This window comes from Colossoma macropomum, unplaced genomic scaffold (assembly GCF_904425465.1).
Source record: "Colossoma macropomum unplaced genomic scaffold, Colossoma_macropomum, whole genome shotgun sequence".
NCBI lineage: Eukaryota > Metazoa > Chordata > Actinopteri > Characiformes > Serrasalmidae > Colossoma > Colossoma macropomum.
Genome location: NW_023494805.1, coordinates 39,287,520 through 39,301,469, shown reverse-complemented (window position 1 = coordinate 39,301,469; position 13,950 = coordinate 39,287,520). Strand labels below are relative to the sequence as shown.

Sequence of the window (13,950 nt, the reverse complement as noted above, 5' to 3'; positions counted from 1 at the left end):
ACAACACATTCTCCACCAATCTGAAGAACCATTTTTATAAAATGGTTGCATATAGAACTTGTGGTTCTAAATACTTTACTGAAGAACCCTTAAAGAACCTCTTTTTAAGACTGTAATTGCACCAACAAGCAGAGAAGGAGACTCACCAGATGGTGGCGAAGCAGCCGGTTCTGTAATTGAGCACATTAGGGTAGTAGAACATTTTAGGTCAGTTCTCTGAACCGTCTGTGAGCAGAACCTTCTTTATCAGGTACAATAATCACTGAAACCATCCAGCTAAAGAACAGATCCACTCTCAGTCTGAGGCTGATGGAGCTACACAGCATGTTGTTCACTGAGAGCCAGTGTTGTTTAGACAAGGTGTTTTGAAAAAGTTCACCAATCATTGATGACTGAGATGTTTCAGCCAATCCGCTCACTGCCGTCTGAAGCAGGACGGGCTCTCATTGGACAGCAGGGTTACCATAGCAGGACTGAGACAGTGAGGGCCTATAGAGACTGTATGGCCAATAGTGACACTGTCAGGGTTTGTAGGAGCGGCTTAACTACATTTTCCAACATCATTGAAGATGATATAGTTATTAACTTCAAATCTGTGGTTATTCATCTGATTACTAATTGATATTAAGCATAAATAGAAAAAATCCAGGTGAAATATTTTAGCTCATGAGTAGTTCATACTCACAAGCAAGCAGCAGGGGGCGCTCCTGCGCAAAACACATATAATTGCTTTGACTAGAGTCTGGCGTAAAGGGGAACTCCACCAATTTGTCAAAATCCCTACATAATTAAATGGATAAGATGTTAACGAAGTCATTCAGAGCAGTTTGGTGTGAAATTCTCAGTTCTAGAGAAACTTACAGAGTCAGAATTGTCCACAGAGGTTTTGATAGGAACCAGACGTCTAAAGAGTTTAATGCCTTTAAAAGCTCCCTCACAGAAAGGTATTATACAAAATGGTTGTGAATACAATGTCTGAGGCCTGAGAGATTGTTTTGGGATAAGGTTTTGGCCTACAGGGTCTTGTTAATCCCTTTATTTTTAATCATTCATGGCGGAGGGTTATGTGTATATTTACATATTTGTGTTGTAGTCATGGTGACCCCTGGTTCCTATCACTGCCACTGTAAAGAAATCTGAGACTAAAATCAACCATTTCATAACAAACCCACTCTGAATGACTCTGTTTACATCTCAAAGACTGAATCATTTTTAACTGGAGAATTTTTTAAAAATTGGTGGAGTTCCCCTTTAAGGGCAACTTAGAGCAGGTACTATTTGGGTGGTGGATCATTCTCAGCACTGCAGTAACACTGACGTGGTGGTGGTGTGTTAGTGTGTGTTGCGCTGGTCTGAGCGGATCAGACACAGCAGTGCTGCTGCAGCTTTTACACACCTCAGTGTCACTGCTGGACTGAGAATAGTCCACCAACCAAAAATATCCAGCCAACAGCGTCCTGTGGTCAGCGACCTGTGACCACTGATGAAGGACTAGAGACACAACACAAACTGTGCAGCAGCAGATGAGCTACCGTCTCTGACTTTACATCTACAAGGTGGACTGACAATGCTGTAATGCTATGGCTGGTCGGTGTGTAGTGCACTACAAAGGGAGTAGGGAGCCTTTTGAGACCCAGCCCTAGAACTCGCGTGATCGCTCTGACTCCGCCTCTCTCACGTGAGCCTCGTCGCTTCCCGTAGCAGGAAAAAGCGCTTCATTTCAGGCTTTTAGTTCTGTGCTTTTCTTTTCCTCCGCTCGGTTTTCACCACAATGTCGGCCTCGGGCAACATCGTCGCGATGAAGAAAGTCGTACAGCAGCTGCGCTTCGAGGCGAACATAAACAGAGTGAAGGTGAGAAGCGTTTTTAGCGCCGTTTCTTTGTTTTTTGCCGCTAGTTAGCATTAGCCGGTTAGCCGGATAAGGGCGTGTCGGTCCGCTCCGTCGACGGAAAGATCATTTAAACCCTTTTTAGTGACGGAGTAGCTCGCTCGCGTTGAGTTTTAGCTTTAGTTGTTCTTTATTTGTGCAAAAACTTAGCCAGGTGTCGTTTTCTGTCGGCCGCGTTGAGCTACGGGTAGCTAGCCAGGTTAGCTGTGCGGCTAAGCTTAGTTTCTCAACGGAGCTACAGTTGGCGTCGTTGTCCTATACCTTAAAGGGGATCTCCACCAAATTTTTTAAAAGAAAATTTTGCATAATTCACTCGTTGCGATCTAAAGAAAATATTTCCGAGTGGTTTGGTGTGAAATGGTTCATTGTAGAGACTCTGATTTCTTTACAGTGGTGGTGATAGGAACCAGGGGGCGCCGTGTCTCCAACAGAAATATAGGCATTTTATTTACTGCCCGCTTTTTAAAACAACCAGCGAACCTAGACGTGTCTTCTGAGTTTGTATGTGTGATGGTGATCATGGTAAAATAGTGGGAAATGTGAAAATAATACTGGTTTTGGTACTGTTTAGTCTTACAACGCCTTACTTGTATCTCTCCGCCATGAATGGATTAAAATAAGTTGATTAACAAAGCAAAATTTTATCTAAAAAACATAATAAAAGCAGTTTCTTAGACCTTTTAGTTAGGTTGAGTGTTCAGGATTTGTATAATAACTTTCTGTGAGGGAGCTTTTAGAAGAGGACGTCTGGTTCCTATCACCACCATTATGGACAATTCTGACTCGTACGTTTCTCTAGAACGGAGCGTTTCGCACCAAACCACTCTGAATGGCTTTTTTCGCATCATAACCATTACATTATGTAGAAAATTCGAAAAAATTGGTGGCGTTCCCCTTTAAATGGTGCCGCGGTTTTATTATGGCGCGCCAGACCGAAACTGCTGCACCATTTAAGGTGGAACGGAAAGTTCGAGAAGCAGATTCAGCTTCGTGGTTCGTTTAAAAGCGAATGTATTGGCGTTTTCTTTGAGGAAGATGTTAAAACAACAGTCAGACTGTCTGAAATGTGTGTCCTAGAGTCAATCTGGAGAGGCTAGAGGGTTTCGCTTGTGGTGTATGTTAAGGTAACACCTCAGGAAGCTCAGGAAGTCTGCTGAGTTGGTTCAGCCTCCATAATGAAGAGGCTGATTTCCGCTGCTCTCTTGTGCTGCTTTTCATGCATCAGTTTAATGTTCATATTTTTCAGGTGTCTCAGGCTGCAGCCGAGCTTCAGCAGTTCTGTATCCAGAACGCTCTTCAGGACCCTCTGCTCACCGGTGTCTCCTCAAGCACCAACCCCTTCAGGACACAGAAGCTTTGCTCTTTTGTCTGATGTCCCACTGTGTGTAAATGCCATTGGTGAGCCCTGTTAGTCGTCATATCACATAACGCACCATTTGAGATGTTTTACATACTGGAGCCCTCAAAGGGGAACTCCACCAATTGCTGCATAATTCAATCAGTGTAAACACATTCAGTGGTTTGGTGTGAAGTGGTTCATTGTTGATACTCAGATTTCTTTACAGTGGTGGTGATAGGAACCAGGGGTCTCAATGTCTACAATACAAATATAGCCATTTTATTTACTATCCCAAACTACCAGCGAACCTACACGTGCCTACTGAGGTTTTATATGTAGTGTTGATGGTAAAATAGACAAACGTAGATTTATTTTACCTCTTAACAACACAGTGCATGTATTCCTTTGCCACGAATAGCTTTTAAAAATGCTGTTTCGGCCTAAATCTTAACTTGCAGCTATCAGAAAAAATGTCTTTAACATAACAGAACGTATAATGAAGTTTCTGAGATGGATCTTTTTAGATGCATTAAAATTTTCAGACGTCTGGTTCCTATCACCAACACTATGAACAATTCTGATGCCAGGTTTTCTTGAACTGAGCATTTCACACCAAACCACTCTGAATTACTTTTAGTATTTTATTTATGCAGAAAGTTCAAGAAATGAAAAAGTATTTCCCCCTTACCCCAGACATAGGTTTGGTTCTTTTGAGTTTATATATTTGGTATTGTCCATTTTCTCTTTAATTGCGGCTAAAGTCTTATAGTAAATTTACTGTGAGGTGGCTTGCAGCGATACCCTGTAAGAGTTATACACTAAATATCAGGGCTGGTTAAATATGCTTTCTCTTTCTTTTCAGGTATCTTTCCTGCTCCTGTGACATTTCTGCTGGAGGAAAAGACTTAACCACTGCCATAACCTGTACAATAACCAGCAGCAGTCCAGAATGGTTCTGCTACAAAACCAGTACCACGTTATAATGCCTTACAAACCAGGACTCAAATGGATTCCTTTCACTGGATTCCTCAATTCGGGTGCCCACAAAGATGCATTAATTCGAACAGAAGTACAATAAGAATTTACGTGTAGTGGGTTTTGTACATGTACATTAAGTCGTTTGTGGTTCTGGCTTGGACAGCTCAGTGTTGATAGGTGTCTTTATAAAGACATCAGACTAACATGTCTGCCTTAAGATGTGCTTTAGCGATGCTTAAGTTTGGTGGATAAAAGACTTTTTGTATTTTTGTGGCACAGCAGTGGAACTCGGTAATTTATTGTGCCTTTTTTTTAACTATGTGCTCTATTTCTATCTTGTCAGCCTTAGACTTTTTGTAACAAATAAAACCTTGATTTGTATACATTACTGCATCTTTTTATTTCCCCCCCCCAGTTTACATGATTGTGGTGATGGGAACCAGTAGTCAGAAAGTCTACAACACAAATATGTTGCTGTTGTCGAACAAAACCTTGTATCTTTTTGACATAATTTGAAAATGATTGTAGTCCTTTACATTGTGTGTAAATTTATTATGAACAGACCAAAATAAACAGCCCAGAATTCTAGTTCCATTGACTTACATTGAAAGTCAGGTAGGTTTTTTCCTTCTCCTGTAAAGAGATACAAGGTTTTGTTCTGACAACAGCTGTGTGTGTGTGTGTATATATATATATATATATATATATATATATATATATATATATATATATATATATATATATAAACATTTAGGATTATCACAAAACTGTATACGTAACCATGTAATAACTTTCTGTGAGGGAGCTTTTATAGGTGGACGTCTGGTTCCTATCACCACCACCGTGAACAATTCCAACTCAAAATTTCTCAGCATTTCACACCAAACCACTCTGAATATCTTAACTGTTCTATTGTGCAGTAAAGTTAGTGGAATTTCCCTTTAATTATGTTGCACAGACGACTGTATACTGCAATTACCTGTTCAGGTATTGAGCTGTTATGCAGTACTTATGCTCAAGGGTGGAATTATTCCAGTGGCAGTAAATAACCTTATATGGGAATGTAAACAGGCTCTTGCTTTGTAAGCACAGAAATGTAATGCTTGCTTTAAAATGACAGTCAGGCTCCTTCCTTCTGCAGCGATATCAGGGTCTTAAAATGTGTTTTAGAAAAATGTTCTGTTCCTATATTTTTTGGTTTGATATCAGGGTTCCAGCATGACATCTGAAGACTAGATGTATTGTGGAACCGAGGTCTTTGTGAATGTGCGTCACTTTGACTACAGGATGTTTAAGGGAATGTTTTAACTGCGAAGCTTTTACATTTTTCCAGTTTTGGGAATTGCTGTCTGCCTTTTTGGGAGTGTTTCTACAGTAAGATGCATCATAAAAATAGTCTTATAGGCTTCCATGGGGCATAAAACAAGGCTGTAAAGTTGCTACACTATACACACCATACTTTAGCAGGTAGATCAGTGTCCAGCAGCCACAATATGTTGAGCATCCTAGGGGTTCCCAGTGGTTGTGTGATGTAAATGTGTCATGCATGTTGGGAATTGTAGTGAACGAACACACGGACAAAAATCTGAAAACTACATGAGATTAAATGCTAGTTTTAGGCCCCTTTATGATGAATTCTTCAATGTCACCCATGTCATTGCTAAGTAATAAGCCTTAGAATGTAAAGAGTCTGGGAATTTAATGTGCTAATGGGACTTGATTTACAGGATAGACTCGATTTTTTTTGTAGTTACAAAGTTAGAAGAGCTGTTTGAAAGTTTATGAGTTGACACAGGACGTTCTGTCTGTAGAATCCCGGTTCCAAAGCAGAGTCACTGAACGTCACTCTAAACTGCTTCCTGCATTGCTTTTTGCCAGTGTTTCATGGGTGGCTCACTCCTCACATGATGGAAATGACTCATTTCAGATAGGATATTTTAAGTCAGTCACACTAGACATTTGCAGTTTGCGTCAACGTACGCTGGACCAAGCTTCGTCCAGAAGATTGGTGCTCCACATTTGTGCAGGGAGAAAGCCAGTTAACTCGCTAAAGAGTAAAAAACATGAAGGTGAACATAATTCTATCAAATAATTATGCACTCGTGATAGTTTAGTGCTGCACGCTGACTTTTTCCACTACCAAAAAACGTACACAACTTGGACGGGTGATTTGTGTGGAGCTGCAGTTAGCCAAGGAGCTAACATAGCAGTTAGCAAGGTTAACTCAGCTACCGTAAACAGCAAAAACACAACTAAGACAAAAACACAGTCTCTCGATCGACTGTGTATCATGCAGTCTCTCTTCTATGTGCTTATTTACAGCCAGAAAGAAATGTTAAAAGGGTTTTAACTTAAAGGTGCAGTGTGAAAGATTCAGTGGCATCTAGTGGTGAGGTTGCAGATTGCAAGCAACTATAACCCTCACCCTTCCTTTCCAAGCGTGTAGTAGAACCTATGGTTGCCGTCAGGTTTTTGCTTCTTTAACGACGAGGACTCACCCTCCCTTGCTTTATCTTGTGCTAAATAATAAGTATGATTGTCCGTTGGTCACTTTTTGGTTCTCAAACTTCTCATGACACAAAATGGTCGGCCAGCACTGACAGCAACCACTGATTCTTCTCCTATTTACATCTCAACTGGAGCTACAGCGCCACCAAATTCAAGCTGCTGCTTCAGAGTAAAAGTGCATAAGGTGCTCTAGAGCCAGAGTTTGGTTTGTCTGTTCTGGGCTACTGCAGAAAAATGGCGGAGCAAGATGGCAGCCTCTGTTTGGAGAGGTGCCGCTCCATATGTAGATATGAAGGGCTCATGCTAAGCTAATGAAAACACAACGATTCATAGTTACAGGTGATTATACACTAATGAAAACATGGTTTTGTATACTATATTCCATTTCTGCTAATAGATCCCTCTAAATTTTACACACTGCACCTTTAAAACACTGGTTAAATTGGCGTTTTCTACATTTTGGATCTTCAGAGCTGCAATATTGATCTTGAGAGGTAAAGCAGAAACACGGTTGTTCAGTCCTGCAAATTTGCATGTTAGAGTTCACCAACGTTGAACTTGATGTGAAGTTTCACAGACGAAATTTATTCACCCCACAAGTCTGTGACGCAAAATCTCTCATCATGGCAAATTCCATTGAAAATGAATGTGCCACAAAATTTCGCTGGCAAATCCAACTGTGACTGGGCCCTCCTGTCCAATATTCTTGCCCTTTGATCAGCAGCTCTACCATAAAAGGTCTAATCTGCACATGACTTGAATTTATGAATGACTGGTCCGTTTGAACGTGTGAATGTCCAGTGAAACTCCAGAGTGCAGAAAATCCCAGACGGCATCAACTGAATAAAATCACCACCACGCTTACTTCTTTATCGTTTTCATTGACTTGGATCGTAAATACTTGACCGTCTCTTTAATATTGGCATCATCGGTGGTTTTCACGAAGTGAACCATCCTCCTGAAACCGTCCTCCAGTCCTACGCCGGACACAGCCGAACAGGGCTGGACGAACCAGTTCCTGTCGCTACACATCTTCCTCAGGTTGAACTTCTGCGTGAGCTCTGTAGCCGTTAAGGCTCCCCCCACGTCCTGCTTGTTGGCCAGGATCACCACAGGCAGTTCCTCGAGGTCCTCGCTCCTGAGGATGTGCTCCAGCTCACGTTTGGCCTCATCTAAACGTCCCTTGTCTGAACAGTCCACCACGAACAGAAGGCCAGCGGTTTCTTCATAGAAGTTCTTCCAGTTCGCTCTCATTATCTGCTGGCCACCAACGTCCCAGACGGTCAAGGTGATCTTCCGTCTCTTCTGCTTCGCGTCAAACATCTCCACGTTGAAGCCGACTGTCGGAACGGTCTGGAAGCGTTCGTTGTATTTGAGCTTGTAAAGCAGAGTGGATTTGCCAGCCCCGTCAAGACCCAGGAGGAGGACTCTCGCCTCAGGGAGCTTGGACCCCTTCAGACCCATTTTCAATATCGCGAATATCTGCCGGGCCTTTTTGCTGCCTGTGTACACAGTGTGTTGTATTTTGTTACTGGTTGATTTATTATGTCCTTGCACACTTATCTACACTCAGAGTTCTGCGATAAGGCGTCGGGTTGAGGTCAAAGTATGACAGCACCTCCCAAATCAAGCAGTGTTGAGAGTTTCTAGAAATCATCAACTGCGTTTTTGTGTGTTCATTCAGAAAATCATCTGATAGAACAGGTTGGCTTTTTTACTCAAGCATATAATCAAGTTAGACATGAGTTTGATATGTATGTTGTGGTAGACGAGCACAAACACTTAAAATAAAATGAAATTCTCATTGAAAAAATGGCACTATAGCATTTTGTTGCCATATGGCAACAGCAAGTCACAATGGAACTGAAACCTACAATGCATCCAGTGGAAGTAAACCAATATGCATAAAATCATACACATAATAGCCCTTTATGCACATTTACGAATACAGAATAGTCTACATCTAGAGTGTCCTATGGTAATGTATTCATTTACCACCCCCACCCCATTTTCTGCATTGCAGATTGCAGTTCCCTTGGTTCATGATGTTGCCATATGGCAACAAATGTATTTTATCATTTTATATAAATCCCATAGCATCTAAACTGATTTATTTATGAAAAAGGATTTTAGATTTCCCACAGATTGTTTACATTTTTTCTTTAACCCTCTATTGCACAATGTTGCCTCAGGGCAACAAACATTCTCCTCACTTTACAATAACATACATATTTAAGGACACTGACAGGGTTAACAATAAAGGGCAGAGTTTGAGTAAGTCAGTAAAAAAAAGCACGTATTTGGTCATGCTATCTCTTAGTGGGCACTTTCAAACCTCTTTTTAACATTCAGTATCATTTTTTAGATATGTGAATTTGCAGAATTATGTCTGTTGCCCAGAAGCAACATTGTGCGACAGTCAAGGCAACATACCCTGAAAGGACCCCTGCACACATTTTTATTTAAAAAATGATTTGAATTCAATAATCAGGTCAATTTTATGCAAGAAAAGTGAATCGGATACATATTTTTAAATTGCTCTCATAACGTTTGTAGTAGAGGGTTCAGTAGTTATACTGATACTTCAGCACTTCAGATGCCAGGCCTCAGCATGCGACGTGTGAAAAAAGAATTACAAGTAGGCGTATAATCAGATAAAAGTTTACCATGTTACTCAGAAAGCCTTCAGTTTACCAAAGGAAAAGAACAAAATCATACTTTTATATTGTAGTCAGGCAAAAAAATAGGCAGAGAAAAGTCATTGTTGCCATATGGCAACATTATCTAGTGATGCAAAAGTGATCAAAACGCCCTCCTTCGACAGTCCTTCAGATATACGTATGCAAGTTAAAGAAGATGAGGATATTCACATCCCTGTCAATTAGCATTATTATTTAATAAGGAAAAATAAATAAATTAAAATTAAATTAAAATTAATTGTTTTTATTAAATAAAATAGAGTAAGTTTGGCCTGGAGCCCAAAATGATGGTAGGAATGGCACTTATAAGTGCACAAAAGAATTCACAATAAATTCCGTGGATATTTTGGTCTAATATTGAGAGATCCCTGGATATTATAGTGGAATTCCCAAAAACATTTTGGAGTTGCAGAAAAATACCAGTCCTATAATCCATAATGAGTCCACCAGAAATGTGTTCCCAAGATTTTGAAAGAAAGAAAGAAAGAAAGAAAACTTCTTGAGTTATAATTCAAGGTATCTTGAGATAAATCAATAAATAAGAATTAAAAAAATAAACTTTGAACAAATGACTCCAGTGGAACTTGACATATCATCCAGTGATCCGTCCTTCAAAACTTGGTTCTACCCCTCTTCCAGGAACTTTCCACTTTGGGTCGTCAAGCCGTCGTCCGACGTTCAGGGCTGGCAGATCGACCGTTCCAAAGTCAGCACCACCGCAAACGTCCTCCAGGAAAACCAAAAGAAGTGAGCTTCTCGTTCTCACGTCCTTTCGCTGCTTTCCCTCGGACTTATCCAAACTCCTCCAGCGATGTCCTCCACAAAAACGAGTCCTGCGCAGTCGCAGCCTCTCCTCCTGCTCTTCCGAACCACTTCAGGCTCCGTTTGCTTTGAGGAGATGTCTGGAAACCTCTTTTCCTGGGAAATGCCACACATTCTACATCCAATGAACTGGACTGCAGGCGCAGACCTGAAGGACCTGCTTAACTTCTCACATATTTGCTGAGTTTTTCTAGTTGGTCCAACGCACAGCTGATTATCAGAAGTGGACGCGGAGCTGCACTGACCCATTCTTATATTCTTTGGTCAGCTTGTCTTCACCGAGTTTCTTGTATCCTGAGGCTGGAGAGCTGTGCCTTCTTTATATGCGCAAAGACACAAACAACTGGGTTAATGGTGATGTCACAGGCTGTCAGTTCCAGTAACGGAGTGGACGGCGGGTGATGTGAGGCCGCTTTCTGTAAGCAGCAGGAACAGGAGGTGACTCAACAGCGTGCAGGGCTTTACAATGCGGATGCTATTTCAGAAGCTCCACTCGACACCCTCGCCGTGCTGGAATGCGTGTCACTCATGGACTGTCAGGAACGCAGCCGTGCGTCAACGCCAAAGCTCTTCGGTTCAAATAAGCGAGGCGACATATGGTCAGGCTGCTGCCCCTTACAAACGCACACTCAAATGCACACTCATGCACACAAGCGTCCCTCACGCACGAGTCCTTCAGCCAGGCTTTTCAAAAATTCTGCAGAATTAAATGGTTGAGATGTAAACAAAGTCATTCAGAGTGGTTTGGTGTGAAACGCTCTGTTCTGGAGAAACTTAGGCCCTGTCCCATTTCACCCCTCGCCCCTACCACTCAGCCCTTAGCCCTCTGTTTTGCGCATTCACGTCTAGGGGCAATGTGTCCCAATTCTTGTTGAGATGGAGGGGTAGGGTGAAGTGTTAGGGCTACATGGCCCTCCAAACGGAGGTTTTTCAGAGACTCATAACAGAGTTTTATGAGAAAAAGAGAAAAACCGGCAAGATGGCTGAGCAAGAGACCACCGAAACACACAAATGTGAGAATTTTCTCCATCAAAAATTACGATAACCACTGTATTGTCTTAGTTTAACGTTGTTTCAGTGTATTATGGTCCTTTTCTTCATAACAAGCATAAAAATTGCTAATAGCATGCTAATGTTTCAGTAGCTATCTAGCTAACTTTCCCATTCCACCTTAAATAGTCCAGTAGTTCTGACACCTGAAGCGCCAGAACTGCTGCACCATTTAAGGTGGAACAGGAAAATTTGAACAGGAAGCTGGTGAATATCTGACTTCAGCTTCATATCACTGAAGAATTAGGGGTGGGTGATAATAAATAATTGCCCCCCTCTTTGAAGTCATATGATTCCTAAATGTAACTAAAGCCCAGCAGTGAGGAGCTGAACTTTACCCTCCTCTGCTGTCACTGCAGACTGGCAGGGTCGCCTACAGAGCAGCGCTAGTAGCTGTTAATGAAGTGATGCTCTTTTTATTTGAGGGTCCCATTTCAGAGGGAAGATTTTAACCACTAACTCAGTTCCAAGGGGTTAGGGTGACACTCGAAAACAAGGGGTAGGGGTAAAAATAAGAAATGGGATTGAGCCTTAGAGTCCAATTGTTCACAGTGGTGGTCATAGGAATGCCACTAAAGGCTCTATATAGAACCATCTACAGCACATGTGGTCTGGATTGAAGGTTCACTACCTGTTTCACTGACCTGCAGTTGAGAAACAATTACTATTCCAAAATGCGTTGGCAACTACTTATGATAATTAAGACTTAGAATTAGAGTTGAGGTGACGTGTTTGAGCAGAAAAATACTAAAATGGACAGGGCAGTGGTACCCAAAGGCCACTGGTCTACACAAAAAGACACAAAACAACAGTTTTAGGGAACATGATGTGTAATAGCAGTGCATTATTTGAAAACAAAAGGCATTTTTATTCGGCTAGTTGCCTCAAGGTTCTATACCCGCATACATACCACAAACCACGATGCCTTACAGCTCTCGCACAACTGAATCTTCTTATTGTTTATCAAAAGGCTGCACTATTGGTGAAAACCACGTGGCTCTGAAAAGGGGTAACATTTACATTGTTGTAGTCATGTGACAAAAACTGATCAGCAGCAAAAAGTACAGTGACTACAGTGACACCTAAAGCTCCAATCAGGAGAGCTATGAGTGGAAGAGCGATGCTACAGGACTGCCCACTATTATATACACAATATGTACAGTTACCATGCTGGCAATTAATAAACTAAGATGCTTTTTGTTCCTGATTGGAGCTTTTACAGCTACTATTTGTAACATTTTGTTAATGTTTGTATTGCTGTGATTAAATGAATGGACAGTCTATTTACTTACACCAATCAGGCATAACATTCTGACCACCCCCTTGTTTCTACGCTCATTGTCCATTTTATCAGCTCCACTTACTATATAGGTGCACTTTGTAGTTCTACAGTTACAGACTGTAGTCCATCTGTTTCTCTGCATACTTTGTTAGCCCCCTTTTACCCTGTTCTTCAGTGGTCAGGACACCCATGGACCCTCACAGAGCAGGTACTATTTGGGTGGTGGATCATTCTCAGCACTGCAGTAACACTGACGTGGTGGTGGTGTGTTAGTGTGTGTTGCGCTGGTCTGAGTGGATCAGACACAGCAGTGCTGCTGGAGTTTTTAAACACCTCAGTGTCACTGCTGGACTGAGAATCGTCCACCAACCAAAAATATCCAGCCAACAGCGTCCTGTGGGCAGCGTCCTGTGACCACTGATGAAGGACTAGAGGATGACCAACACAAACCGTACAGCAGCAGATGAGCTGTCGTCTCTGACTTTACATCTACAAGGTGGACTGACAAGGTAGGAGTGTCTAATAGAGTGGACAGTGAGTGGACACAGTGTTTAAAAACTCCAGCAGCACTGCTGTGTCTGATCCACTCAGACCAGCGCAACACACACTAACACACCACCACCACGTCAGTGTTACTGCAGTGCTGAGAGTGATCCACCACCCAAATAGTACCTGCTCTGTGGGGGTCCATGGGGGTCCTGACCACTGAAGAACAGGGTAAAAGGGGGCTAACAAAGTATGCAGAGGAACAGATGGACTACAGTCTGGTCATCTAGACTGGCTGTGATTCTGAATGGGCCATGCAGAATGTAGTAGTGTAGTTTTATCCCAGCAATACGAACATTTAGGTGATGCTGTAAAATGTTCCAGCCTGAAGCACCAGCTCTGAAAGCTGCAGACCATCTCACGCCTCTCTGCAGCATCAGAGAGAAAACTGTTTGGTAATGAACACTTTTAGACGACACAAAGAAAACATACACTACAGATGCAGAGACGCTAATAAACGTGTATACAGTAGGTTCAGTGTTCATAAATGCATTGTGTAGCAGTAAGAATGTTCAGTAGCGCTTCATCTGAAGGCCGCCTACACAAGGACTTCGTAAGACACGCATAAGCACTACAAAAGCAATACTTGAGTATTTATGAAGAGCTTACGTCTGTTTACAAGATGTCGGTATTTATCACTTATTAAGTAAATGATACTGTGTTGACATGAACATTTGTTTCATTTATAACGCTATTTTGAAGCATCATAACCATGTAACGCAGGGGTCGGCAACACATGGCTCCAAAGTTGTATGCGGCCCTGTTGTGGCTCCACAGCTGAATCAGATTTGTATGTAAAAATAAAATAATCCTCCTTTACAGTAAAATAAAGCTCTGC

General features: G+C 41.8%; 2 protein-coding genes across 2 annotated transcripts; one reads left to right on the top strand and one right to left on the bottom strand.

Annotated features, from left to right (window-relative positions):
- Positions 1–1,685: 1,685 nt before the first annotated feature.
- gng5 (guanine nucleotide binding protein (G protein), gamma 5) lies at positions 1,686–4,590 on the top strand. Its single transcript, XM_036597571.1, has 3 exons — positions 1,686–1,852; positions 3,135–3,286; positions 4,090–4,590. The coding sequence occupies exons 1-2, from the start codon at positions 1,772–1,774 to the stop codon at positions 3,258–3,260; spliced, it is 207 nt and encodes a 68-aa protein (XP_036453464.1). The 5' UTR covers positions 1,686–1,771; the 3' UTR covers positions 3,261–3,286; positions 4,090–4,590.
- A 1,297-nt stretch (positions 4,591–5,887) lies between these two features.
- Positions 5,888–8,463, bottom strand: arl14 (ADP-ribosylation factor-like 14). Its single transcript, XM_036596552.1, has one exon. It carries the CDS (start codon positions 8,175–8,177, stop codon positions 7,575–7,577), a length of 603 nt encoding a protein of 200 aa, XP_036452445.1. The 5' UTR covers positions 8,178–8,463; the 3' UTR covers positions 5,888–7,574.
- Between the last annotated feature and the right edge of the window lie 5,487 nt (positions 8,464–13,950).

Excerpts from the sequence above, each read along its gene's own strand:
- gng5 (XM_036597571.1), top strand. The coding sequence starts at position 1,772 with ATGTCGGCCTCGGGCAACATCGTCGCGATGAAGAAAGTCGTACAGCAG. Across the intron at positions 1,853-3,134 it reads CGAACATAAACAGAGTGAAG|GTGTCTCAGGCTGCAGCCGA; the intron begins GTGAGAAGCGTT and ends CATATTTTTCAG.
- arl14 (XM_036596552.1), bottom strand. The coding sequence starts at position 8,177 with ATGGGTCTGAAGGGGTCCAAGCTCCCTGAGGCGAGAGTCCTCCTCCTG.